This window comes from Synchiropus splendidus, chromosome 19 (genome assembly GCF_027744825.2).
Source record: "Synchiropus splendidus isolate RoL2022-P1 chromosome 19, RoL_Sspl_1.0, whole genome shotgun sequence".
Taxonomy (NCBI): Eukaryota; Metazoa; Chordata; class Actinopteri; order Syngnathiformes; family Callionymidae; genus Synchiropus; species Synchiropus splendidus.
Window position 1 is genome coordinate 15,446,545 of NC_071352.1, and position 27,393 is coordinate 15,473,937.

At 43.8% G+C, this 27,393-nt stretch overlaps 3 protein-coding genes and 1 long non-coding RNA gene across 16 annotated transcripts in view; 2 read left to right on the forward strand and 2 right to left on the reverse strand.

Annotated features, from left to right (window-relative positions):
* Positions 1-17,026, reverse strand: part of LOC128751680 (meiosis inhibitor protein 1) — a 44,433-nt gene extending 27,407 nt beyond the window's left edge. For 5 of the 10 annotated variants that reach the window (XM_053852903.1, XM_053852904.1, XM_053852902.1 and 2 more), the window contains exons 1-9: positions 11,043-11,120; positions 10,711-10,862; positions 9,798-9,921; positions 9,204-9,269; positions 8,266-8,339; positions 7,604-7,706; positions 2,822-3,028; positions 1,503-1,678; positions 383-497 (exon numbers count right to left, since the gene is read on the reverse strand). In XM_053852903.1, coding sequence (XP_053708878.1) covers positions 383-497; positions 1,503-1,678; positions 2,822-3,028; positions 7,604-7,706; positions 8,266-8,339; positions 9,204-9,269; positions 9,798-9,921; positions 10,711-10,854 — 1,009 coding nt within the window. In that variant the 5' untranslated portion in view covers positions 10,855-10,862; positions 11,043-11,120. Of the gene's footprint in view, positions 1-382; positions 498-1,502; positions 1,679-2,821; positions 3,029-7,603; positions 7,707-8,265; positions 8,340-9,203; positions 9,270-9,797; positions 9,922-10,710; positions 10,863-11,042; positions 11,121-11,624; positions 11,729-11,748; positions 12,147-16,777 lie in introns of those variants that run through there. The other 5 variants (XM_053852897.1, XM_053852896.1, XM_053852899.1 and 2 more) reach the window with 5 other exon arrangements.
* LOC128751682 (ankyrin repeat and fibronectin type-III domain-containing protein 1-like) lies at positions 10,732-25,338 on the forward strand. 4 transcript variants are annotated; one of them, XM_053852909.1, is made up of 22 exons: positions 10,732-10,871; positions 12,083-12,233; positions 13,335-13,464; positions 13,544-13,676; positions 15,547-15,740; positions 15,981-16,248; positions 16,799-16,999; positions 18,940-19,053; positions 19,540-19,637; positions 19,714-19,804; positions 20,033-20,140; positions 20,208-20,307; positions 20,680-20,809; positions 20,877-20,996; positions 21,161-21,267; positions 21,842-21,956; positions 22,025-22,191; positions 22,743-22,917; positions 23,365-23,527; positions 23,598-23,764; positions 23,823-24,027; positions 24,095-25,336. In XM_053852909.1, exons 4-22 carry the CDS (start codon positions 13,655-13,657, stop codon positions 24,820-24,822), a joined length of 3,273 nt encoding a protein of 1,090 aa, XP_053708884.1. In that variant the 5' UTR covers positions 10,732-10,871; positions 12,083-12,233; positions 13,335-13,464; positions 13,544-13,654; the 3' UTR covers positions 24,823-25,336. The 4 variants fall into 4 exon arrangements, with proteins under 4 accessions (XP_053708884.1, XP_053708883.1, XP_053708886.1 ...); XM_053852908.1 differs by lacking the exon at positions 13,335-13,464 and having other exon boundaries at positions 24,095-25,335; XM_053852911.1 differs by lacking the exons at positions 10,732-10,871; positions 12,083-12,233; positions 13,335-13,464; positions 13,544-13,676; positions 15,547-15,740 and adding an exon at positions 16,541-16,657 and having other exon boundaries at positions 16,105-16,248; positions 24,095-25,338.
* On the reverse strand, positions 17,036-23,392 carry LOC128751697 (uncharacterized). Its single transcript, XR_008413274.1, has 4 exons — positions 23,316-23,392; positions 22,724-22,957; positions 20,220-20,455; positions 17,036-20,156 (listed from the first exon to the last, which is right to left on the reverse strand). It is a non-coding gene; the product is annotated as an uncharacterized LOC128751697 (long non-coding RNA).
* A 157-nt stretch (positions 25,339-25,495) lies between the features above and the next one.
* LOC128751690 (GTPase IMAP family member 7-like) lies at positions 25,496-27,215 on the forward strand. Its single transcript, XM_053852925.1, has 2 exons — positions 25,496-25,652; positions 26,241-27,215. The coding sequence occupies exons 1-2, from the start codon at positions 25,619-25,621 to the stop codon at positions 27,155-27,157; spliced, it is 951 nt and encodes a 316-aa protein (XP_053708900.1). The 5' UTR covers positions 25,496-25,618; the 3' UTR covers positions 27,158-27,215.
* Positions 27,216-27,393: the final 178 nt, after the last annotated feature.

A 27,393-nucleotide genomic window follows, 5' to 3' on the forward strand; every position in this document is an offset into this window, starting at 1 on the left:
CAGAGTGAAGTTAGCGCATGGATAAATTTCCTCCCACAATCCAAAAGCACACCAAATTGCCCACTGAAACAAACACAGAGTCGTGATTTCCTTTTTACTATGAATGAATAATGTTATCCTCTAGCCATTCTAGAAGCCAAGTTAACATTTGGACTTTGTCCCCCAAGATTATATATGTTCAGTAGATTATATAGAACATTACTAAGGCAGGAAATGGTAAAACAAAAAATATAAAGCGATGCAAAAAATATAAAGCTATGCCTTCTGTACATATTTTTTTCTCTTATTCATTACAATTTTACTCTGCGATACAGTGTGTTTTATGAATGATATAGTGTCATACAGTTTAAAGCACAAACACATTCTAAATATAAGGCCTCACCTGGTATGTCAGCCTTGATAAAGGCAGCGCTGTACTGACTTGGAGAGTGAGCCAACACGGAAGCAATGCTCTTAGCACTGGTCAGCTGCAGAGCACCATCCGTACTCAGCAGCACCTGAAAACCATATTTTATGATAATCCTGCCACTGAAAAGACAGATGTCGCAGTATTGAACCAATGATGGTGGTTTACAGAGTGTTTACTGAAGGCTTAGATGATCACTTGTGCCCAAGTGGCTGTGAAGAAAGCAATATTTCTGTCACTCGGCTGCAGTGCGCAGTTTATGCCCGATAGCAGTAGTAAGTGTACCATCGTGACACAGTATGTCAGCAGTAAGAGTCGGCAAGCATTATACTGACACTGCAAGGACGAAGGTGAAGTGTTGTGGCTTTTGTCAGCAGAAGCTACACCACAGCATAAAACCTTCAGAGGGATTTCTATTAAGCATTTTTGGCAGTAAAACAATTAACAGCTAACAAAAGAAAAACAATATAGTCAGTGCAGCACAGTTTAAATGAAGGAAGGTTATCTCGCCCTCCTTTTTCCAAAGAGCTGCAGAGTACTGAAACGGAAAGCGCAATCACACATGTTGAATGTGAATTTAACATTTAACAAAAGTTGGAAAAACAGCCAAAAACCGTAAAGCACTGCAGGCAGTGAATGTGCCTTTCTACACATCATTAACTGCAAAACCACTGAAGTCTCTGCCAAGTTTACAAGACAAAAATATCCACTAGGTAAAAGATAATATACATGTACACCCTCATTATGAGTTTAAGGTTTGGCTCAATATATTGAATATTTAATCACCATCACCAAAAGCAATCAACTTCACATGCAACTTCAAAATCAAAATCTCTACACGTGCTCAGATATTTATGTGACTCCAGTTCAGATGCGAACAACTTGTATATCACTGGTGCCGCCACAAAGTGCAGTGACTCACACGGGTAAAATATAAACATCGCACTGATTTCCCAGACATGAAGGACAAATATTTGTGTAGAGCAAAACCCTTCTGAATCCGTACTGAAAGGCGTTTTGGGATTAGTGCGTCTTGTTATGATTATCTGTGGAGCCTGGTGGTGTGTTGCTGCAAGCAGGATGTTTGGACAGAGACCTTTTTCAGCACGAGAGGCAGATGGCAGTGGTCAGAGGGCTGTTGCTCTAAGTCTTGGCTCAGGCTCTGGCTGTTGCTGATGTGAATGTTCTGGTTGTCATCACACTGTGTGAGGTTTCCTGGATTCATCAGCACTGACACCATCTCCTGCCACCGAACTAGAACCCCCAAGAGATCTGAGAGATGAAAAGGAACAACTGAGATCTGAGAGCGATGATACACTACAGTTCAGGGTTAATGTGTAGAGTGGCAGCAACAGAGCTGCCGGCAACTGAGTGGGGAGCACCAGACTTCATGACAGATGCTTAAATTGGTATTAAAATCAAAAGTCAATAGAACGATATATCGAGAACCTTACACTTCAAGTTGTAAATAATCATCTCAGAAAATAATGTTGCTGGTACAGTAATTGAGGAGCAATTGTCTCCAGGTTGAGATAGGTGCCCTGGTGGTTGTTTCACCGGCCATGGAGCATCTGTTTAAACATGGGTTGGGAAAAGAGAGTTCTGACAAACCTCAGCACCGAGCAACTTATGGTTCAAAATTAATATCTGGTATAGAAACTCCTGAGGATCTTCAGCAGTGCTTCCTTTGCGACCGGTTTTATCCAGTTTTTCCACATGAATGCGCAATTTGCATTGCTTAAAAACAAAACGGATCTCAGCGCAGTCCCTCTTCTTGTATGCGATTGTGGATCTTCATTAAGATGGGGGTTGTTTTATAAGCTGCAAGGGCAGGAAGAAAACTCTGCTCCATTTAATAATGAATAACTTTCAGCGTTTCTGGTCCGAGCTTCTAGTAATGAGGCAGAAGTTGTGAATCATCTAAGTTTACTCTACAGCTAATTGAACAACGCTCTGTTATCTAACTACTTAATTGTGCTTTCCACACTTTGCACAGCTGGGAGCAGATCGGTCTCATTTGGTCGGTGTAGTGCAGTATAAATCTAAATGAGGCTGACATTCTCAGCAATGGCTCCTCGAGGCCAGGCATAATGTTTTAGGGAACATCAATTAGGAGGGGGGGAATCAAAACACGTTCCTCTTGAGAGGAAAATTCATAGAACTTCAAACATGTCAATCTTTGATGGAAATATTCCTTAAAAAAGGGTGTATTATCGGCCATATGCAGACAATTTTGTGTTTTTGCAGACAAGTCAGATAACTGACTTAATGACCATACACAGGACCATCATTTACTGAATTGACTTGTGTGCAGGAGAACTATAAACGCTCGAAAAAAAAAAAAAGACTGGTTCATAAATTCAATAATTACATTTCATCATTCAACAGTTCTATTAAGACCGTTGTCTATCTTACCATTGCAAGTACTGGTGAGTTGGGGTGACGTTGCATTATCAAAGGTCTGTAGCAGAAGGACGCAAAGTCTGTCCCGGATTGTAACAGGCAGCATATCAGGCAGCAGCCCAGCTGATCGGAACAGCTGCAGCCACACATAGAGAGCGGAGGCCTTCAGCCCTTCGTCTGACTCCAGCAGAGCTGAACAGAGTTTCACCAGGAACGGTACTGGAGATTACAAGATAGGACATAGATGAGTGACCTCAAGCTGCCAGACTGAGCTTCTCACTTGATATCTTTACTCAAGAATTGGAAGTTTGTCATGCCAGAGATGATCTTTCTTCACAATGTGTGAGCATAAAGTGAGAAACACTTCATCATACATTCAACAAATATAATCATTTGTTTACTCTTAGCACAATTACAAAATCTCAAAGTTTCATTTGCAAAATGTAAAAGGAAACGTTTTGTTTTGATTAGCTTGACGCACCTAACAGCAAGAAACAGAATCATGTGTTTCTCTTTTAGATTCTGTTATCACCCGTATAGTCGCTGCAGGTTTGAAGGTTGGGTCACATTAATCTCATAGAGGTGGATTATAAACAGAAAATATCACACTCTGAATGGCAAGCTTGAGTGAGAGAGGAAAGCCGTTCGGAGTAGCAGCCCACCTGACTGACCTGTGATTGATGATCATCGCCACAAGTGAAGGTGGTGCAGACTGAAAAATACTGACTGAGATACAGAATACTGAGATTCAAGTCCAATGCCTTGCAGCAGAGCTACTGCGAGGAAAACGGGGACAAAGACCACCTGAGCTGCCAGGAGAGTTGGAATTCTTGAAAAAGGTACTGAGTGCAATTTGAATATTTTTTGAACAAGTTATTCACAATCCCCACAGAGCAAACTCAGGAGATTAAAGAATGCCGGAGCAAACAAAAGCTTCAGACGCGGCAGCGTGATCAGAGAGAACATCATTCAGCGAGCACGACAAGGACAAAAGAGACATTGGACAGGTAGACACACACTAAGAGAGTGATGGTGGAAGGGAGAAAGATAAGACGAGACAAGTAGCCTGAGGATGTAAACGCCAGATGCAGAACAGGAAGGACGACTCGTGCACAGATTGAAAGTCAATTCACAAAGAGGCGGTGAGACAGAAGGAGAAACAGATGGCATGGAAGATGAATAACAAATATGTGCCATGAATGATACAAATTATTTCTATTGTGGTGGGCACTCGGGAGGTGTGGCCTCTCACCCAGAGGTATGATGGGTAGGGACCTGACCGAGGGTATATATAGAGTCCTGCCACATTGGTGACCTCGACGTGATCCAATGTGGCAGGACAAAACGGTCAGGAGTCTCTGGTTGGGAACGTGATGTTTATTTCTCTTTCGTCTCTACACGTTTCCCCCCACAGCCTCTATATATACCCTCAGTCAGGTCCCTACCCATCATACCTCTGGGTGAGAGGCCACACCTCCCGAGTGCCCACCACACTATACACATAGATGTTTTTTAGAGTCATACATACTGCACAATAAATATTTGTTTGTATATTTATTAAACCTAATCACCGAACCACAGAACCACATGTGGACGAGCTATTGAAACAGGAAATGCTTTAATCACTGCGCTTGTATATTGGTAATGTACTTATTATAGTGAATAAGGGCTGCAACTAGTGATTAGTTTGACAGTCGACTAGTCACCAACTACCTTAAAGATAAGTCGGTATACGACGTGTACAGGTAACAAACACACAAACGTAATTGTAGTGTTGTAAATAGAATGTAAATAAATAAATGTACATAAAATTGCTGCAGTGGCTTCAACCTTTCGATGGGTCCTGTAATTTGGACATTTTGAGTCGTGATGGTCGCGTAACTGCCACCATTTCTCCTCTTACTGCAGATTAAGCTCGGAGAACGATGACGCCACAACTAGTGGACTCATGAGCTTGTCTGGAACTAATAAAATAGTCAAATATAGTTGACTATGTGGCCCTATTGCAGCCCGATTGTGAATTAATTTCACAGCGCTACAGCAATTATAAGGCGAAGATGTAATAAAATCACTAAAAAGCAGCTGCCAAGCAACTGTTTGTCTTTTATTTTATCTACATTATTACATTCCATCAGAAGAGGGAAACGTGAGCATGGAGGTGAGCAATTCTGAACAGAGTTAAGGACGGCAGTGGGAAAACAGAACAGTCTTGAATGCAGCAGGGAGAAATTGTTGACAGAGCCGCAGAGAGCCGAGGAGAAGCCCAGCTGCTCTGTGAAGCAGATCAGAACACGTACGAGGCAGGAGAGGCACCCAGACACATCTGATTAAACCAAAATAAGTTGCGGTCGAGAGTTGTGTCGCGCATAAAGAGGGCAAGGGGTGAGAAAATGAGGATCGAGGGGAAGGAAATAAGAAAGAAGAAAGCAGGAAATGAAGAAGCAATTCAAGGTGCGAGGATGGAAGCAAAATAAAAGCCGCGCTACATCACAGATGAAGGTTTACACACAAGCAAGCAGCAGGAAAAACATGAATATTTATTTCGAAGAGAATAACAAAAGTCTATTTCTGTGGTCCTTTTCTCAGTTGCCTACCACCCTGCTCAGATGCATTGCACCCAGGACACATTTTACAAATGCAATTTTCTTATTTCAGCTTCTTGGTTCACCCGTTTCAAGTGGTGCAGTATGATGTTTGTGTTAAACAAAAGATTATTTTTTAGGGGGTGAAATACGAATTAAAATGAAAATGGTAAACGGAAGAGGCAGATTCTAGCAGATTCTATTCTCTAATAAGCTACCAGTGGCTCCACACAAGAGTAAGAAAGGAACTTAATACTTAAATACAAACACAAATTTCATAATAAATTCAATTTGATCTCCAATACAGTTCCAATGACTAAATTTTGTTAGCTAGCTGCCCATTAGTGATGTTGTGTGAAAGACTATATTTCACTCAAAAATTTTATTTTAATGAGACCTCTTTACATTAACAACACAGTAGATACATTACACATTACTGTAAAACAGTGCTTTTGGTGAGTTTTTCCACACAGAAGCTTTATCACATCCACTAAATAATTAGTGAAAAAAAACATAACACGCTCAAAGATGTGTTCTGTTGTTGAGATGGCTAAACCCAAAGACATATTCAATGGAGAATCAGCGAGCTATTGGGCAAAATCTACGACTACCAGTCCATGAATACAAAAATAACAAAATCCTAGACGATACAATGAGGGCTCACTCCTGTGCCTCTTCTAAAAACTGCCTGAGGCCCTTTCTCTCCTCCGTCTTTTCTCCTTATCCACCAGAGGCTTTGTATAAACACTAATTAATCAAATATTTAAATAGAATCCATCTGAACTTGCATTCCTGAGTAAATTTGGAACGCGCATTTTTGTATTTCTCCAGTTAAACAATCTTTCCATTCAAGTTACTTGAAGTAAAAATGCAGGACATGGCTAAGTCCCATGAGAGATTTTAAAAGACAAACTGTAAACAACTAGAGACAAATGAATGGGAGAATGGGATCATCATAGAGGTAGATGGTCTGCTAGTTTTGATTCTCCCTGCGTGCCACTCAACGAGAGCCAGAAGGGGGAAAACGGTGTGAAATAAAAAGCAATGGAGAACAAGAAAGGCTGGAAAAAGGGACGGCATCATCAGGTCAAGCATTAAAAACCCGGACCGCAAGTCAGGGGGAGAGGAATGTGCCTGTTGCTTTGGGCTCTAGTTGTTATTGCAGCACTCTTGTTGTTGGTCCAAACAGCTTGGCAGAAATGTGACGAGTGACAAGACGCAGGCAGGTACACACAGTCAATAGTGGCAGCCAGCATCTTACATCAGCATCACACCCAGCCCGGCGCTGTAGTTGTCTATCCTGCTCCTTCTGACAGACTCCTGAAATAACCCCCTCCCTAGAGACCAAATGTAACAATGACAACATCTTATCTCAGTCAAGACTCGAGTTCCAGTTAGCATTAAATTGAGCCTGTTGAGAAGGGTCGTGGAAACACAGCACAAACAATAGAGCTGTTGAGTGAGTGTCGAAAAGATGTTATGCCATTACAGCGCCAGTTGAAACATGAACAAAGTAGGAACAAGGTAACAAACAGAGAAGTGAATTTGGCTTAGTGTAGACTACTGCTGCGCTTACATATCAAACCACAAACATAAAGATGACTTCATTGTTGATCCATTACAACTGTGCACTTCACAAAATCTCTTCCAGGCACCACCATCACCAGCACCATCACCATTTCATTCTTTTTACACTTCTACTTTCAGGACTCACTTGTACAGTATCAACTGCCACCACTACCATTCATGAATTTAAATTTATCTCAGGCCTCAAAAAGATAAACTGCGATAGAGGATTCTTATGAACATAAACAATGAATTAGAAAAAGAAAAATAACATATACATTTATATATAAAATACCCACAAGTGTCAGATCTTTAAATGAGTACAACATCATGGATGCATGAAGGAGCAGACACCCTTATAAATCTCAAAACTATCATTAAAAGACCAGAAATAAAAGATATTCCACACGACTCTTCCGGTGTCAGTGGGCTTTATGTCAACACACTGCAATATTTTATTATATTGAAAGCAAAGCAGAGTTTTCTGATATATTTCTGTGTATAATACCCCATTATTGTGTCCCTGAATCACCATTCCATATCAACTAAATACATACAAGACACAAAACAAAATATTACAAAGATGTTGCATTGAGAAATTACTCACTACTCAAAAATTTAAATGTGTGTTCTGTCTGAGGCTTACCATACTCTGTCACCAGGCTTTGGGCCATGTTGGGAATTACAGCTACCAGGTTTCCCACAAAATTAAATGTAGCCGTGGAAGTCACACCCAGGTGGTCGCTGAGCTACAAAAAAATGAAAAAAGAAGTGAAAACCAAGGATGGTTTTGGGTGAAAAAATAATGTATACATTTGTGTTTGACCTTTTGTGCAGTCTGGCAGTATGAATAACAAGAACATGTCAAAGGTTTAACACTTTTTAAGGCCCTTTAAGTGGTCTTCATCCAAATAAGTGATGAACAGCAATAAACTTTTATTTGCTATACAACTGTATTTCAAGGCAGTTTTATCGTCTTGATAAATTGCTTAGAACATACCTTGCCTGAGATCTTTGGCTTTTAATCCATGACAAATTTCAACATTAAATTAGACTCATTTCATATTCAAAACAGTTTGAATCAGGCTCAATTCAATGGAAGCTATCCAAGCCTGAGACTGATTATAAACACGTCTGTCACCACTTGGAGACTACAGTGTTCCATCTGCTGAGGCTGAATTGACTTGTTTCCACTGCTTCAGAAGTAAGATGCTGTTGATAGTTACGTAAGTGCTGTTGAACACTTAGACACGTGTGAGAGGACTTACATCCAGTAAATATTTTTCATTTTAGGTTTATCCTCCTCACCTGTTTGTCTATCCGTCCCAAAACAAAGTGGAATGGCAGCTCATTCCGCAGCTCCAAATGCAATAGCACCAACACTGAAACACAAAGGAAAGAGCTGGGAAGAAAACACAAAAACATCAAAGCCGAATGCAGCCACACTAAAAATTTCATTTTTGTATTTAAACTTTGATAGTTTCGTTCTCTCTGAAGGCAGTATTACTTTAGTTTGAACAATTGCACTCAAAAAAAAAAATCCTTTCATGAATAAGTCTAAATGCGCTCGTTCTCAATATGTGATCAAGCGCAGTGTTACAAATTCAAAATCTGGCAAAAGAGGGACTTAATACTTTCGTTTGTGAAAAAAAAATATGTTGTGGGTCAACCTTTGGGAAGCAACTCTGAAAATGTAAACTGACTGAAATATCAAAAGCTATCATGGACTCACATGGTTGTAGTTGGATTTCACTGCAAAGATTCCAGATATCTGTACTGAACATGAGGACACCAAGCAAGTCTAAAACACTGAAGTGTCTGTCAGAACAGACAGAGAACTAGCGATGAGTAATATGATGGACAGAAAGAGGAACACCACATGTGAGACTTGATTGCATAACACACAAGGTTGTAAAGTATTCGTATAAATGAATATTTTAGTGAACAAATGTGTAGGTGTTTATCTGCATCACCATGATGTGACTCCAGGCAACAACAACGTTGCATAAATGTCAATTTTATTGTGTTTTTACTGTGTGTAAAAACCCAAGTTCGACGCAGGCAAAGGCTGTTAAACGAAGAATACACGGCTGTGGTCCATAAATAAACCTGTCATCTGATGACTCGAACCTGCAGTTTGTGGTTAGTGTAGGCCTCTGTGAGCGTAACATGAGAGTGGTGTGTATAAAAATGCATGTGTTTGTGTGTCCACAGCACACTGTGTATACAAAAAGACCATTTCTGACCTTGGTCGACCTTTACCAGGGTTGCAGGGTCCTCAACAATGTGAAGCATCTCTGAGGAAAAAGAAACTTGAAAAACAGGAAGACTCTAATTTGAAATTATAGATGTTTCTGGTTGAGTATTAAAAACACTGGCTTAAACCAGTGCACATGCATAAGAGACTGGTCACAGGGTACATTTGCCACAAGTGAGCTACAGCAACTGTAACAAGGACAGATAAACAAAAAAAAAAACACTCTAGCTACACAACATCAATCCATAATTTAATTTCAGTCTGAATGACAGAAAATGGGTCGGAGAAAAATCTGGACAGAAACTTCAGGATTCATTGGTAATTTATTTTTAGCAGAGCTTTGAAGGGATAAAAATATCTTCCTTTTGGAGGTTTGGAGGTTTTACAAAAGTCAGCTCCACCCTTCAGCAATATGAAGAAGGCTTTAATCAGCTGTAACTATGATAAATAATCTTAATTTCATTCGATATTTGCACCGCTTCATTTACATTAAAGATGAGCCAAAGAAGGTCTAATCTGAATGTTAATTTCTCCATTTAGAGATTATAACACCGCTCAGGAGAGTATTGACAGAGCACCTTACCAAGTAATGATGTGATGAAGGGTAGTCTGAGTCTGAGATCCTGATTGAGTAATTCTCTGAAGAATCCTGGAGAAGACTGAAGCACCAAAGTGATCCCGGACAAGGCAGAAGACTTCCTAACAACCTGAGAAAATAGAAAGATTGTCAGTATTAATCCACTGGAACCCTTAAAACCACGCACAGCATAATAGCATCAGATCCAAGAAAATAAAATGAGGGATAAAGAATGTGAATGATGACTACTATGATACAAGGGGGGCACATTTCAAATATATCCTAGTAAACTGAGTGACATCACATGTACAGTTATGACTCATAACTTAAGTCGTTGAAGAGGATGTTGGCCATTATTATGCACGGGGTTTTAGTAATTCGAGTTGCCATAACAATACTGACAGCTCAGATCCTGTGCCACGGAAAGTCATAAAACCATCATCTAATTAGTGTGACCTGTCTCATGCTTTTATACGCCAGCAACCACCCACAAAAGGGGAGTCTGTTTGACATGACAAAGACCATCTGATTCAGATGCCACACTGGCATCTTCCAGGTGCACAGTTAGCTGTGAGTACAGTAAAGTACCTCTTTAAGCAGACATGCTGAAATCAAAGGTCAGCACCTCATTAGACACTATTATTCCTGATAAGGACCAATGGTGATGATGATGATGATGATGATTCACACCATTCTAAGTCTGATATAACGGCAGAAAAAACGTGTGTAAAATGTATCTTATGTATCCAGGATAAGAAGGTAAATACCTATAAGAATGTGTCTTTGTTTGTGTACTTAAATTATCTATTGCTGCATCAATTGTTATGTTTTACCCTACCAAATAAACAGCACTTCATGACGATGGAAATGTTTGAATTTAAATAAGCAATGTCTTGCTCTTTTTACATCCATTACTCACAGCAACATTTTGACTCTCCATCATTTCAATGATACAGGCAACACAGACGAGCAGGCCGCCTCCTTCTGCAGGACCAAGACGTCTCACAGACTTCGAGTCGTGTCTGAAGTGGAGCTTTTCATGGACAATATCCTCAGCTTCCATAGCTTAACCTGCAAAAGGTAACAAAAAATAAATAAATTTAAAAAAAAGAACGGACAGCTAGCTTCATTTGTAAATCGACTGCTAGAAGCTAACGTCAGCTCAGAACGTTGTAGACCTTTTCAGTAACCAAACTTCCACCTTATCTTTATTCTCTTAAGATTAAATATATTCATACGTAGCGAATGTACCTTTCCACAGAACGAAGAATGAATGATTCGTGTTCGAATTAATGGCGCGCTTTCCGTCTTCTGTCGGCCATGTTGAAGACAAAACTTTATTGACAACACACGATAAAAACGTGATGTGTCAAGCATGTACACATCTATCTCGAATAAAAAAGGAAATACATTAAAACCAAATAGTATTAAGTGTGCAACTGATAACTGAACAAGAATTATGAGCAGGAAAATCAGAATGTACGTAACACTCCAGGCCTCTATTTTGTTGAAGTCATGAAATCAAATGGTGAATCTAATCTAATCTAAAATTAGGTGCGGGAATGACACTCAGGCCCAAGCAAGGTGATAGTTAACCATCTCAGTCAGGTCCTCAGAATGTGTGTCACTCAATGAAAGTCAGGCATATTCATGTAGTGACATGGGGGAATGACTTCACACAATTTAATGCTTCACAGCTCGGGCAAATGTAATTTGTACCTTTGCTCATTAACATATCACATGCATGTTGTATGCAACTCTCGATTTTTTTTTTCTGTATTTAGGTTTGGCCATACAAATTGAATTTGACACATTAAATACCCAATACGTTACCTTCAGATGAAAACAGGTGAATTGTTCTGGATATCATTAGGTTTCAAAGTTATCTAATCTATGCATTACAGTTTTATTATTCCACCCTCCCTACACAGTTTTCACGTTTGTTTGTTTTTATCACCTCTGTTGCTGCGTTAATTTCCACTGGAAATTGACGTCATGTTGCGGTCAAGTGAACGATGACAGGCTCGGTGTTTACCACAGATACCCTGTTAAAAATTAAAGTAAAAAAGAAGACAAAAAACATCTCAAAAATGATACGTTCTTCTTTTTTTAAGCGTTGTCGGTACAATACTAATTACAATTTACATTTGAATGACGGCAAGTTGTATTACAATCATTCATTTAGCGACGTAACAGGAAATGAACTGAAAAAGGCAAGTTGTTCGAGGAGGAAGTGGGCGGAACTTGAATAATGACTACGTGACTGACGCTTCCTCCTGCGATGCGTTCAGGTGCACTTCATCCTTCAAGATTCAAGAGCTCTAGAAGTCGTAGATGGATTATTATCGATGCGGAGTGGAGTCTTTTAAGGAACTAGTGACGCTGCAGAGCAGGCCACGCTCCAACTTGAAGTGTTGGAGTGAAAATCCTTGACCGTGAAAGGTAAGAATTAAAAAAAAAAAAAAAAAACATAAAAAAACGTAAAAAAAAAGATGCTGTAAGAGTGTGTTTCATCAATCGTCACCACTTCGCACTACATACTTTACGGCTTTTAAGTGTGACTTACTTCAGCGTATAGTTTGGTGTATATTCAAGTTATAAGCCAGAACTTCCTGATACAAGAGAAATGATTTATTTTGTTGGCCGAGAATGTATTTTCAAAGTAGCAGTGAGTCAGCAACATTTCGCTTTGCTGCTGAATTTTGCTGCTGAAGTGTTAAGCAGCAGTCAGCAACATGCTAGATTTAAAATTAAAACTAAATCTCACTACGTAAAAGAAAAATAAAATTCATAGGATTCTCGTGAGAAATGCAGTATTCTAGCTGCCAGGATTTAATTGTCATTGTAGCGTGATTTTGCAATTGAGAAACTGTGAGTAACATTGTTTATGCAAGGTTTAAAATGCAACTATTATTATTATTAGTTATTCGTAGCTTATTATTAATAGCTGCCCAGATACAGTGAAGAATGAATGAAATACAAAAGCCTCATAGGAATGTGGTTTTAAGTGACTTTGCATAATTTTTGTGATTTTAGAGTTAAAAACTAATGAAGCGAGCAACAAATGGTAGCTAATGCAGTCATGCAAATAAGATGCAAGTTCAATGACACTTTCCATTTCTAACTGCTCCTTATGAAAGCCACTGCATCATATTCTGATTAAAAGTATTGTTTTCTTTACTTTTTGCTTTTATTAAGCTCACTGTGATTCTTGATAGTAAATGTATGTTGTGATTGGATTGTTTTATGAATGTTAAAAATGAGCAGGCAAATGAATCGATTTGTGCTGGAGGCGTACATGTGCCTGCGACTGAATGGAATACTGTCAGTGTAAGTACTGACTGCTTTTAAATGTCAACATTCTACCGCAATAGTGGCAGTAATATATGCTGATGCATATAGTCACTATGCTTAATGAAGTCACAAATGGCCTGTTCATACTGTGCAGTGAAGCCCAATAAATTATCAGCTGGATTCTGTAGATTTAATTCTAATGCACGAATCAAATCAATTACCTTCTGCTGTTTTCCCCTTCCACCTAAGGTCAGAATATTGTACTTAAGAACGCACAAGTTGATCTCTGAATAGAAGTGGACCACAATCTGGAACGCAGCTGCTGTGCAGCAAAACCACAATGTATTATTGAAGTGCATGATTCAACATAATAGCGTGTGTAAGTGCTTAACACGACAAGATTTGTTCTCTTGTATGCACTTATATCATTGCTAACAAGGACTTATTCATCCCCTCAGGCTCTTTGGCTCCTCTCGTTTTTGTGATGCCTCAAAAGAAAGCAAAGCCTGAAGCTAATCTCCTCACACAGCTGCTTTGTCAGCACTTTCCACGACTGAAAACAAACAGAGATGAGCAGCACCAATAACAATGGTAGGTATCACCCCCATTGCACCACATCGCCGCATGCGTACTCTCAACCACAGTTCAGGTGGTCTGTCGCAGTGAAGAGGCACAATTCTTGTTTCCTGATGGCACCAACTAGAAGACAGTGGAGGGCTTGTAAACCCAGGCTGGATACTAAGGAGATGACAGTTGTGACTGAGAGGTTGTTGAAAGAATTGGAGCTGAGTATCTCTGTCCTAGCTCTTCGGATGACAAGGCTCTCGTCTTTGTTTCTTGTTCTCCCTCAATCTAGTTTCTCATGACTCAGTTTCAAGTCTCAAGTCTGGATTTTAGTCTCTTATGACATTGTTTCCCGTCTCTCATGACCCTCCTTAGTTTCTCATGACTTTGCTTCAAGTCTTTCATGATCTTTCTTCTAGTCTCTCGTGACATTGATACTAGTCTCTCATGGCCCTCCTTCTCATTTGTCATGACTTTGTTTGAAGTCTCTCATGACCTTCCTTAAAGTCTGTCATGAACCTCCTTCCTGTCTCTCGTGACTTTATTTCAAGTCTCTCATGACCTTAATTCTAGCCTCTCAGGACCGTCCTTCTAGTCTCTCATGACTGTTTCTAGTGTCTGATGACCCTAATTCTAGTCTCTGATGACTTTCTTTCTTGTCCTTCATGACTCTTTCTAGTCCCTTGTGGATTTGTTTCTAGTCTATCCTGACTCAGGTTTCTGCTATTAGCCTCTCATGACATAACTCTGTGTCCAGTGTCTGTTGACCCTCTTTCTAGTCTGTCATGTTTCTGTTTCAAGTTCCTCATGACTCTGACTAGTCTCTTGTGGACCTGTTTCTAGTCTACCTCGACTTATGACTCTGCAGTTTGTCTCGCATGACTCTGATTCTAGTCTCTCATGACCTTGTTTCTAGGAAAACGTAGCCACAAGCACGAGAGAAAATCGTGACACCCTTTAACAGTGAAACGGCTTACGAGGCAGGAAAATCCTCTCACAATAAAAGAAGGCACCAAAGATGCGAATGAGCCTCTTAACTGTAGTCACAGTGATGGATAACTTCAGGCTGATGATACACGAAGAGAAATCATCAGCTCTAATTACATATTTGCTCAAATGAAAAAAGTACTTTCCTCTGGTTAATTAAATTGACAGGTCAGTCTCAGTCAGAGTCAGATGAAAAATTCAACACAGGCTTGAAGATAAAAGGCAATAAATGAATGGTGTTTCTCTTCTGCTGTTCATGTAACTTCCATTCTTTTATCCGCCCACACACTGTCCTGACAGAAAATTGCATTTACTGCTGAAGTTTCTGCGGAAGTCTGACGTTGCGTCGTGTTTTTATGCGTTTCTTCTCTGCTGCAGGTTTCTAATGACTCCAACCTTTTTCACACACTCCTCCACATCCTCCCCCATCCTCATCTCTCCCTGCTCAAGATCCATTTGCACGTCTCGTCTAGTGCTCGACAGTCACTCAACATTTTTTACAAGTGGTCTCTTTAATTTGCTTTTTTCTCTGACTTGTTTGCCAGTCCTCCCATCTCACTTAATATTTAAACTTTCCTTCTGCCGTATTTTCATTCTTCATTGTTTTGTAATACAAAGACATTATCTAATGAGATTTAATTATCTTACATTTTCCTCCTCCTTTTGAATATGCTTTCATAATTTCTCATTTTTTGTGTAATACAATCCCCTCTTTTCATGTTTTCAAATGTGTACATTTTTTCTTACATATATTTACAAACTATCTTCTGACTCTCCCTCATGAGCTTCCCTCACTCTTCAGATCAGGATCAAAAATTAACCCTTAACCTCCCAGTTTCTCAAGTAGTCTGTGGGGGGAAACGAATCGCCCCTCTGGATCTAACCACTCCATCACACTCTTCTTGTCAAGATCTCCCTCTTGCTCCCCTGGAGTCCTCTGCTGTCATGAACATTTCGATGAGGAACCCGCCTCAGCGCCGCCGCTCAATGGGCCCAGTCTCGCCCAAACGCATCTACAGAAACCTGTCGGTCCGACTCAGAGGAGGGGAGCCATCGGCTGCAGAGGAGGCAGACACACCCAGGCATGTCGGCAAGGCAGAAGCTGTAAGATTTCCTCTCTTTATTCTGAGGTAGCAAGTGTTTACCTGCCCCCTGGCCTGGTTCTTTATGGCCCAGATAATGAGATCTTCCACACATTACATGCTGACTCGGTGTCACTGTGAATTCATTACAGTGGTCCAGGTCGCTTGGTGATTTACAATTTGATTTATGAGTCTCCAAATAAATCGCTTTAACAACCCTCTTCTGTCCCTCCGCACTGCCTGATGGTCCCCCTCCTGACAGTACAAGACCCTGTGGGAGGCGGTGGAGAACGAAGACACCCTGGCCGTGCAGAGCCTGCTCTCCAGAGACAAGAGCAATGGGACTGGAGGAGGGGGGAGCATGTGGGAGAGAGGGGAGCGCAAAGAGAGGGACTGGGAGAGAGAGCGGGAGAGAGGGGTGAACCGGGTGAGCGAACAGGGACTGGTCCCCTTGGATGTCGCTGCTCTCACCCACAACTCCCCCCTGATGCACGTGTTGACTCGTGCAGGAGCCAAACATAACCCAGTTTGTAAGTATTTCTTGAGAATATCAGTACATTCTGGTGAATCAGAACACAACCGTGAGGTCAGAAGATGGAATTTTCCAAAAGTCATGTTGTTGCATGACACTCATCAAAGACCTACTTTCTTACCTCCAAACAATACAGAATATAAATATAATATATTGAATAAATAGATATATTGAAGCTAATGTTAGCATAGCGGCGCTTGACAGTTCCAGAATTGTCATATGATATACAAGAGAATTCAGATTTTCATGTACTTCCCCGAGGATGAAATAACATCTCATATTTTCTACAGATCTGACTCATGTTAAGTCTAATTAAATTTAGCAGCGGTTCTTATATCAAAACATGAAACTCCTTACATCAAGAGAAAGCGGATGAAAAGAAACTACCCACCAGGGCCCGCTAACAAGTGAGCCCATTTCTCCTGTCTATGATGTATGATCTAATCTCCCTAAATTAGGTTGGTTTTCATCAGTCGAGACTTGGCTTCATGTGTCCTGTGAGTGAAAAATCTGTTGGACAGACACACCTCCGGGTTTGTCTCCTGCAGTGTGCCAGCCGGGCGAGTGGGCAGTGAAGCTGGGTGCTCTGGTTGCTCTGGCTGGACAGAGGGTGGAGGAGTGGAAGGCAGAGTTGGTGAAGAAGACTGGGGCAGGACCTCAGGGACAAGCTGACGTTCACCGACAGATCCGTCTCTGGAGTCTTCGGCTGCAACTCTACTGCAGGATGAAGGAAAACTTCCAGAACACAGGTGAGCGACAGAGTGGTCGGAACTGTATGACCCGGCAGGCCTCAGTGGTTTAGCTCTAGTACAAGCAAGTAACATTGAGGCAAAACAAACGTTAATGGAGGTGGTTTTCCAATCCTGGCTGGTATCAGAGTGAAGCAGAGGGGACTGAATAAACCATGTTACAACCAAACAACTCAAATAAATCTTTCATAAAGATGAGGAACGAGTGGCGTGTCTCCACTCTTAATTTAAACATTTAACTATTTAGAACATTTGACTCAGGGGACATATTAGTTTAGAAAATCTGAAGAATCCAAGTTAAAAAGCAGTGTTTTGACTGTAGCCGGCCCTGAGTGAGAAGTCAACTCGCTCTGACTCAAGGATGTTGAAAGTTTGATTTTTTGGACATTGGAATTCCTCGAAATGCATCTGTCTGTTTTCAAGTTTTCATCATGACCTGGTTTCATCAGTCCCCCTGCCGGAGCTTTTAATTCCACCTCCTTACAAGTCTCCTCGACGGCCCGTTCATGTAATATTCACCAGACTTGCTCGATCAAGCTTCCTCAATTCTCCCACACTCGGTGGCTTCAGGGATCACATTTAAAAGTTTGGCGCCGGGTCATGCAAGCTGTTAGTGTCAAGAATCTGACTGATGGCTTTTTGGCACCGTGAAGCCTCACTCGACTTGAAGCTTCCTTGAATGGCTTTAGAAAGCTTCTCTTGCCAGCACTCACATTTAAATTACCTGGCTTCACCTTTGCAACTTGTTTTCCAAACCCAGTATTCGTGACTAATGTCTTCCGACAGAAAAGGTTAAGTGAATGCTGAAGATGTTCGCTTGAAAGTATTATTTGTCTGAGGCTTTTCCTATTAGCCCGTACGCCTGGGTTATTGCTTGAAAATCAGCAATGCCCTCCAGCGAGAATCAAGCCGCAGAATACCATTAAGCTTCTTAAGCGCCTGCTTTTATTATGGGATTCACGCTGGGGCTAATATTGCACTAATGGTGATGTGATGGTCTTATTCATCGTACATCGATATCATGATTTACATGCGCTCATGGAGATTATCAAGATGTGACTGCAGCAAAGCATTGACGTTCCAGTAGGAAGCTGCTGCCGGGTTAAGTGCTGCCTCCTCTCCCTGGGGCTTAAAAAATGTATGAAAGCACAACTCTGCACGTCTCTGGTGGCTCCAGCATGGTGACAACCACTTTATTATTTTTAGGTCGACAGCACTAATTCTCTAATGACATCACAGTCACATATGAGCAATAGAGTCATCAATATTCTCCTATATATGAATAAATACATGCCTTTTCTCTCTCAGATATAGCAAGCCGACTGTCAGAGTCCACCAATCCATTCTAGAGATTTAATTCCTTCCATGGAAAAGGAAACACCTGTCATGTCAGTCCACAGATGTCTCCTTAAAAACCCATCCTTTTGGTGGAGACAGAGGTTTGTTTTGAATGGCATCAGTCAAGTGTTAGCCAAGTGTTACCTCATGCAGCAAGACACACCTGCTGAAGTGCGGGGCAGTGTTCACACAGGTGCGACAGATGTACAGGTCCTCAGGTCAACACCCACATGAAGTTCTGACCCACTGGCAGGTAATACCAACCAGTTGCTCACACTGCACCTTCAGCCTCTCAGTGGGATTTTGTTTACATAATATATCAATCATCACAAGAAATATCAATCAATAAAAGGTTCACAAAGTCATGATGTTGTCATGGATTTTTTGGGGGGGAAATTTTGGAGTTGTAGAATTTTGAGTCTCTATTCTAAAAGCCCCTCCCATAACAAATAACTTCCTTGAGTCCAAGCTGGTGAGAGGGAAGCTCGTGACCCACCAGTGTTGTTGGCTTAGCTGTACCTCAGAGAGGAGTCAAATAAACACGCCTATTTCAAATCTCACTCTTTGAGTTTGATGTTTATTCAGTCTGATCTTCTCTGCAGAGCTGCCAGGTCCACCCAGTCATGTGTCGGTGCTGGTGACCAGTACGTCGTCTCTGTTCGTGGTCATCAAAGAGCCCGAGGGCAGCAACATGGGTCTGATCACTCGCTACAAAGGTCAGTCTCCAAATGCAGTGCCCTAATTCTTCGAGCGACATCAGACCACACCTCAAATGCTTGAAAGTGGGTTCACACATCACACATTCATGCAGTTGGTCTGTTTTTGTCCTGATTTCATCCCATCCCAACCAAGGATGGCAAGCATCCCATTATCTTTTCTCTTGTGAGCTGGGTTAAGGGTGACTTTGCCCCAGTAATCTGCAACAACAATGGCAAATGTTCAATATTTACCATCATCCCATCCTGTGTTCCACGTTTACGGTAGTTCGTGTGATCACACAGCATTTCTGGCTTCAAGGACAAGATTCTAGGTCGCCACAATGTTGAGAATATCGTAGCGCACCACAAATCAATGTCAATTTTTTTATCTTCCTGTATGGGGTCTCTGACTGATAAAAAAATGTCAAGATTGTGAACATCCTTTTGTCTGGACCCTGCTGCTGACGGCTTGTGCGCATCAGTGAGAGTGCTTCTTGTCCATAGTGGAGTGGAGCAGCACAGAAAGCTTCAAAAATGTCCTGGGCTCAGCTGAAGTCACCGAGACCAAGAACCCCTCCTACAGCATCAGGGGACTCACCACAGTAAGGCACAAACATCGACACTAACTACTGACTCGTGAGGAGACAGCTGAGCAGACTGAACCTTCTCTGCCTGCAGGGAGTGCAGTACTCGGTGAGAGTCCGCGCCTACAACGTGAAGGGATGGGGGCCGCCGCAGGACTCCACCCCCGGCAGCATCGCCCCTTCCAGTGAGTATGATGACTGGATTCTTACCCTTTGTCTGATCAGAACAGAGATCTATCGATCGATAACAGTGAATCCCGTGGTTCTGTAGTTGGACTGAGATACAGATTTAGAATATTGATGCTGACACTCTGATCGCTGAAAGAAATCACGTCTGACTCCCACCAAGCCGCCCACCAGGTTTGTGTATAACAAGATGTTCAATTACACAAGTGCGACTCTGTTCCCTGCAGGTTGGAGGCAGTGTGTGGGTGTGAAGTCACAGTTCAGAAATCCTCAGGGTCTGGTCAAGAAGCTGCTGGAGGACGCCAAGGAGCCTCACTACCGAGCGTACTGCATAGGTGCCTCCGCCGGGACCTGGGATGAGAGGAAGCCGTTGAATTAAACCCGTTTCCTCTCGCTTCACAGTCAGTTCCAAACCTCAAAGTCCCAGCAAGCGTCTATCCATGTCCCGGGGCATCAAACAGCTCTTCCAGTCCGCCACCAAGTTTGTTCGCCTCCTTCAAAGGTAGCTTGTCTTCTTGTGTCTCATCCATCATGCTGCTCCTCCAGGGTGGTCGGAGAGAGAGAGCTTACCTGATTGAAACGAAGACTCCACTCGAGGAGCAACAACAGAGACCCCAGCAGAGTTTCTGATGTGCAGCGGAGTGGCTGGACTGTTGGAGTGAAATGCTCTGTCAGTCATGCTTGCAGATGCAGTTTTCATTTCCATCTCTGGTGGTCCTCCCACCTCTTAAACTAGTGTTTCATCCTCACCCGGAGTGCTGAGTTTTGTTTGCGAGGTCTCATGATCGACCTGAGCCACTGGCACTTATATACTAAGATACTATTTTTCTTCAGTCTGGATCCTCAGCTCCTCTTTGAACCCATGTCTCTCCAGGGGCGTCTATCTTGCCACCGTGTTCTACTACAAGGAAAGCCTCCTGCTGACGGGGGAAGATCAGCTACCACTGGTGGAGATCCAGTGCTGCACCACCTCCTTCACTCACGACTTCCTGTGGTTCGCCAAGGTGAGCCGTCCACCCGCGGCTGACGTCTGGTCCGTGGGGTTGCTGACGTCCGTGTGCTGTCCCGCAGTTGTCCTGTGCGTGGCAGCAGGTGCCCTGGCTGCAGCAGGCCCTGTCCACGGCACACTCCTCCCCCTCCTCCCTCCTCCAGAACCGCCACAACATCCTCAGAGCCGTTTCTCAGCTGCAGGTAGGAAGTTAAGCAGCTTATGTTGCTTTATAAGAAGCATGAAGTCAAGTAATTGCTGTTTTAATGAGATTTTTCATCTTCCAGCCTCCTCACTTTTAACGTTCTTATCTGAGTGAACACCAGTGCTGCTGCTTCACGCTGTCTTCTCTCTGTTCACCTGTCAGTCTTCGCTGGGAACAATGGACCTTGGTCAGGTCTACTACGAACCGCTGAAGGATCGTCAGGGCAACATCCTACTGGTGACCCTGAAGGAGTTGTCTGGTCCCCCCAGGTGACTCTGATTCCCTTCATGAAGACCACACACACAAGGATTTTTTTCATCCGTCAGAGACCCTCACACGAGTGTGAAGCAGAAGCGGCATGTCTCTCACACTGTCTCCCAGGATAATCTCAGATGAGTTACGATAATCCACCATCCTTGGTCGGAAAGTAGCAAAACTGCGACAGAATCAGCCCAGTTATCGTTACGCAAGTTTGTTTGCCGAGTGAAATTCCCACCATCTGTCTGGTGATCGAGCATTGTCGCCCAGGAACAACCAAAAAAATCAGCCAGATCTACATTCATTTCAATCAGGGAAACAGAAGCTAAGAGCCCAGGAAAACTGGAACTAAAACTGCTGCAGACTAATGCGGCCGCTGCTGCTGTTGCTATGGGAAACAACCATCCCTGTGGAGAACTCTTGATCCATATTTGACATGTCTGTCACAGATCTTTCAGGGATTACATCTGGGGCTTAAAGCTCCCGAGACCCATGGTGATGTCTGATATGACTTCACTTCATCACTTATTTATGTGACCACTCCATTTCTGAGGATGTGGTTTCACGCTCACTCCTGCCTTTCAGTCCGCCCGACCCTCCTTTCCATTGGCTGCCTCTGGCTCGTCTGGAAAAGAACCGCAGCAGGACGCCTCTGCTGCCTGAGCCCACTGCCATGGACATGTTGTATGAGAAGCTGAAGGTGAGGAGGACTGGGTCTGAGACACTGATGCCCGGGGTCCGACTAACATGCTGGTCTGTGTCGCGCAGGACAAACTGTCCTTCCACAGGCACAGCCTCCAGTGGGCTCAGTCGGGTCTCTACGTGGGCATCCTCAAGCTGTGCAGCTCGGTGGAGCAGATCCGGGTGCTGGTGCCGCAGAGGCTGCCCAACCTGCTGTGCCACACGCGGGTCCGGCACAACGCACACGTGTCCAGGTGACATCACTGAAACTATTGACTGTATCGAAACATAAATATACTTGGATGAGGTCAAAAGACAAGCATCTTGACCTTATTGAGTTTCTACTGAAGATGCGGAGAGTTCATAAGCTATCTTTGATACCACACTCATCCCGCACGGATCAGGTATTAGACTCCTGTTTGTTCTCACTCTGCTGCTGCTGTCTTTGGGGAAAACCTGGTCCCCGGAGAGCTCAAGTCTTTTCATTCCTTCGTCACATGTTGGAACAGGGGAGGCGACAACTCTTCAGACTGTTTGTGACTGTGGTAAACACAAGTATTTATGAGACAGTGAGGGGATAAATGGAGGCAGCATGGTGAGAAAGAAGCTGCTTGACTGGATTGTTATCACTTTCTGCTGTTGTCTGAAACAGCAGTTGACTGAAGGGATGCAACAGGAGGTGCTGTTGCGCCGCTATAAAAAGAACTTGGCAGCTGCTTGTTGTAAAGGAAAAAATGTAAAGGAAAGAGTGGAGAGTATCGGCTGCTTGTGTTGTTTATTGCTTACCTGTGCCTCTGTGTGTCAGGGAGGAGTGGGAGTGGCTGCAGAGTCACAACTACACCGCAGCCTCCGAGCCGGCCGCGGACCTGTTGAGCAGCGAAGACGAGAGTCCGGAGATCAGCAGTCTGCCGGAGTTCATCCGGTCCCTGAGAGCGGCCGTCACACTCCTCCTCACCAAGCTCAACATCCCCCTCTACAGGGTAACTGATGGAACTGGTGAACGCGAGTCGTGGAAAAACACTAATAGAGAAAACAAAGATGTAAAATCCATTTGTGAAAGACTCAACATGGAGACGAGGTGACGAAATGTCACGTCATGATGAAATAAATACGATTATTGTCAGAAATGCATTATTAATGGAAGCCCCGTCACAAATTCCACCGAAAATTACATAAAAATGTGAATTGAATTTTGTTATGACTATCATGTTTTAATTGTATATTTTTTATACTATCATACTTTCTATAGCTAAAGTTGATGATGGACAAGAAAAACTAGTCATATGAGGTTAAATAATTATAATAATACAGTCTAAAAACACTGTGGACATAGAAAACTTGTATCTAGTATAACAGAAGGACGAAATCCACACTGAACTTGTGATGAAAAGAAAGACAACGGCAGCTCCGTCCCGTGTCTTCCTCAGGCGTACCAATATGGCGTCTACACTCGGGAACTGCTGCAGTTCGGCGAAAACATTTCTCTTCTTCTGCTGCTGCCGCCCAGCGAGGACTTCAGCTCCAGCTACTGGCCTCTAGTGGGCACCAAAGAGCCGGGGCTCACGCTGCCGCTGCAGATCTTTGAGCTGGGTGAGCGGTCGTAATCTTTCAGAATTCAATCTCAAGTGGACCTGAAGCTTGAAAGCTTTGTGACTTCCAGTTCACTTCTGGACGTACGAGCGGGACTTCCTGTCCGAGTACTGCCAGGCCTGGGTGAGGCTGGAGCTGGACACCCACCTGGCCCAGCAGGCTCTCCGGGAGGCGCTGGACACCAAGGAGGTGCAGGAGGCCCGGGAGCGACTGAGCCACGTCACCGACATGGCACACGTGAGACCCTGAAATCAGCAGAGGGATTTTCGGAGTGACTGACATCTTGTTGCCATAGCGACTGGACATGGTGTGGCGGGACGCCCGATGGGTCATGGACTGTCTTCAGTGTGTCCGCTCCAAACAGTGGGTTGGAGCGGTGCCACTGGGTTTGGTGATGGGAGGAGACCCGCCGCCACGTCCTGACGGCGAGGAGGAGGAGGAGAGTCTGACCGCCAGACTGACCTGGCCCCACCGGATGCTGTCCCAGAGGACCGCCACAGGTACCTCTCTGGAGTCCAGGACACACGAGCGACGGGCTTCAAACTAACTTGTGGTTTTGGTCCTCAGAATGTCTGATGAGCACGACACCTCCCAACGTGGTCACAGCCGAGGTCTCCACTCCTGCTGGGATGATGGTGGTGCCCGAAGAGTCGGCCCTGGACCTGGTGGAGGGCGTGGCAAAGGGAGGTTACCCCGTGGACATCACCGCCCAGTCCACTTTGGACCTGACTTCCATTGGCCAGACGGAGCTGGGCTGCTCCGGCTCCTTGATCGAGTCGGCTCTGGAGTCTGTCGCCGTGGCCCAGCTGGAGGCGGACTACACGGCCATGGTGATTCAGGAGTCCTATGGCGAGAACCCGGATTTCCCACCAAGCATCACGGAGGTGATCCAGCCCATGGAGATGGCTGAGCTGGTGGACATCCTGCCCACGCTGACTCGCATCGAAGAAGAGACGCCGACTGACCCGTCGACGCCGTCGGTCATCGACATGCTGGAGAGTTTGGGACTGGGTCTGGGAGAATCCCAGGCTTTCTTCCACTTGGAGAGTTCCAATGTGCCGAATGGAGCTGGGTCTCTGTCGGACCCTCTCCTGGACAGCAGGAATGCAAACAAACTCTGTGAGAACCCGTCGAGGCATGACCCGGACACGTGTGAACAAAATGGTTCTATGTCTGGGGGGAATGTACCCAGCTGGAATTCCACTCCAGAAGAGAAGGAACACCCAAAAATTCCAAACAGAGTGGGCTTCCCCGTCAGGAACCACGTGGAGTGGGACAGAACCTCCAGTAGTTGATGAGTCTGCAGCATAGATCGTGGTGACATGGAAGCATCTTGGACCAGCCTGACTTGAGTCACCAGAGCGAGTTATGCTTGGAGCAGACTTGCCAGCCTTTTACTCACAGAATGTTGGGGTTTCACTTGGTAGTTTTTATGTCTGGAGATGGTGGGGGAGAATCTGGGTTTGATTCGACTGTTGTTTTAGTCTTTAAAATTATAATGGACACTGTGAAAGTGGATATTTAGACGTGTCCCAGTGGTCAGATCAAACTCAGTTTTAGTTTCAAAACACAACAGAGTTCGTGGCATAAATAATGAAGATAAGGTCTTCTCCACGTCTGGATCAGACTGAGCGTTGCTGTTTGGCTGCATCAGCTGGTCACGATAATAAAAGTCTCCTCAAACCACCAACATGTCGGTTTTCACCCGCGAGAATCACGACACTTGATTTCCCCTTGTAATGTCACGTTTTACACGTAAATAAAGAAACGAGTTTGGCCTCAATCATTTTAATACGGCTGCTGCCCTCAACTGGTATCAATGGACAATTGCAAGCTACCGAGCCATATCCATTTTAAAATGGAAATATAATGCCGATATTTCCATTAACTCTGAGCTCCATACAATTGTTTAATGCATGTTTCCAAACTTCGGATTTTTGCTCTTTATCACTGCGTGACGTCACTGGAGATGTCAGGTGATGCACCGCCTCGAGTCACCTGCGACGACATGAGAGCAACCAAGCACCGACTCGAGCGTTAAAATCACGATATTCCACGTCGGGAGTCCGGTTGTTGGCTGTCGTCGTGAGGATGTCGGCGTGTGAAACAGCTGAGTCATGTGAAGGTAGGTTGGCGATGGCGCCATCGTGGATGATGCGACGACGCAGCGAGTGATCTGACGGATGCTAAAACACAGATTTAAGACATCTGTGTTTTTTTTATTAATATCCGTGATAAAGCTCGACTCTTGAGCGTGAATTCACTGAGAATGGAATAACCGAGACGTACATAATTCAATGACGCTTCTAAAGCGAATCATGTTTAAATGTCGACAAGCACTTTCGTCATTGTTGGCGTGTTTTGAGACAAATTATAAGTGAATTAATGTTGCCGTTTTCAACGAGTAACATAGATGAACGTGATGAGACAATAATGTGCGATTTCCATTTTCCTGTAAAATGTAGTTCATCAGAATGTGCGCTCAAAGGTCGGTCACTTTCTTGACTCAACAATGCCAATGCAGGGGCCAATAGGTCATGGATGTAAACATCGAAACAAAAACTCATGCAGATCCCGCATACATCAAAGGTAGTTCCATATATCTTGAGGTGAAAGCTTGAGCAACAATTCGCTCAGGTTTTTGATGTCGATATCTTTAGTCCTGTAACTTTTATTTCTCCTGAACAAATTGTTTTTGTGGTTTCATGACCAGCTCCTCCGTCAGACTTGAGGCTCGTCCTGGTTGGTAGAACCGGATCAGGACGAAGTTCCTGTGGGAACATGATCCTAGGAGGTCCGGTGTTCCCCGTGGACGTCTCCCCCCGCTCAGTCACCATGGCGACCACCAGACGGATGGGGTCAGTGGATGGACGGAGTGTCTGTGTGACTGACACGCCAGGATTCTTCCACTCCCACTTGTCCCAGCAGGAGCTGGTGGTGGAGCTGCGGCGGTCGGTGGAGCTCTGCACACCTGGACCACACTGCTTTTTAGTGACTTTGCAGCTGGGCAGGCTGACGCAGGAGGAGAGGGATTCTCTGGAGTGGTTCAGGATTACCTTTGGTCCCCAAGCGTCCCGGTTCTCCTTGGTTCTGTTCACCAGGGGAGACCAGCTGCAGGGCAGAACCATCAAGGACTTTGTGGAAGACAGCAATGAGATGTCAGAGCTTGTCCAGAGCTGCCACGGTGGTTACCACGTCTTCACTAACCAGGCCGACCCTCAGCAGGTCCAGGAGCTGCTGGAGAAGGTGGACAGGCTGCTGACAGAAAACCAAGGGTGTTGCTATGACGACCAGATGCTGAGGGAGGCCGAGGCGGCCATGTCTGCAGCTATGGAGACGGTGGGACGAGGGCGGTGGTGCCTTCAGTCTGAGGAGAGGCGAGAGGAAGAGGACAGGAGGAAGGCAGAGCGGCTGTTCTGGTGCGAGCTGCTGACCGCGGTGGGGAAGGGGGCGGCGGAGGGGGCCGGGATCCTGGACAAGGACAGGCCCGTGAAGAAGGGGAAGGTGGTGCGGAAAGCTGCCGCCCTCGTCACCGCACCGATATCACTCAACTCTGCTGCCAAAGTGGTGAGCGGAGCAGTGAGGGAGGGAAGTCGGGTCTTCTTCAAGCACCACAAGACCCTCTTCTGAGGTCATCACCCACAAACTGGAGTCTTTACAATAAAGGTTTGTCCCAATTATTTGTTCACCAGTTCCAGCAGTATTTGCTACTGACAATTTTTACAAAACATTTTTCATTATTATATTGACTTTTATTTCAAATAAAATTCTAATCATATAGACCATATTTTAATTCCTATATCTATATATATATATATATATATATATATATATATATATATAATTTTGTTGAGTAACATTTGTAT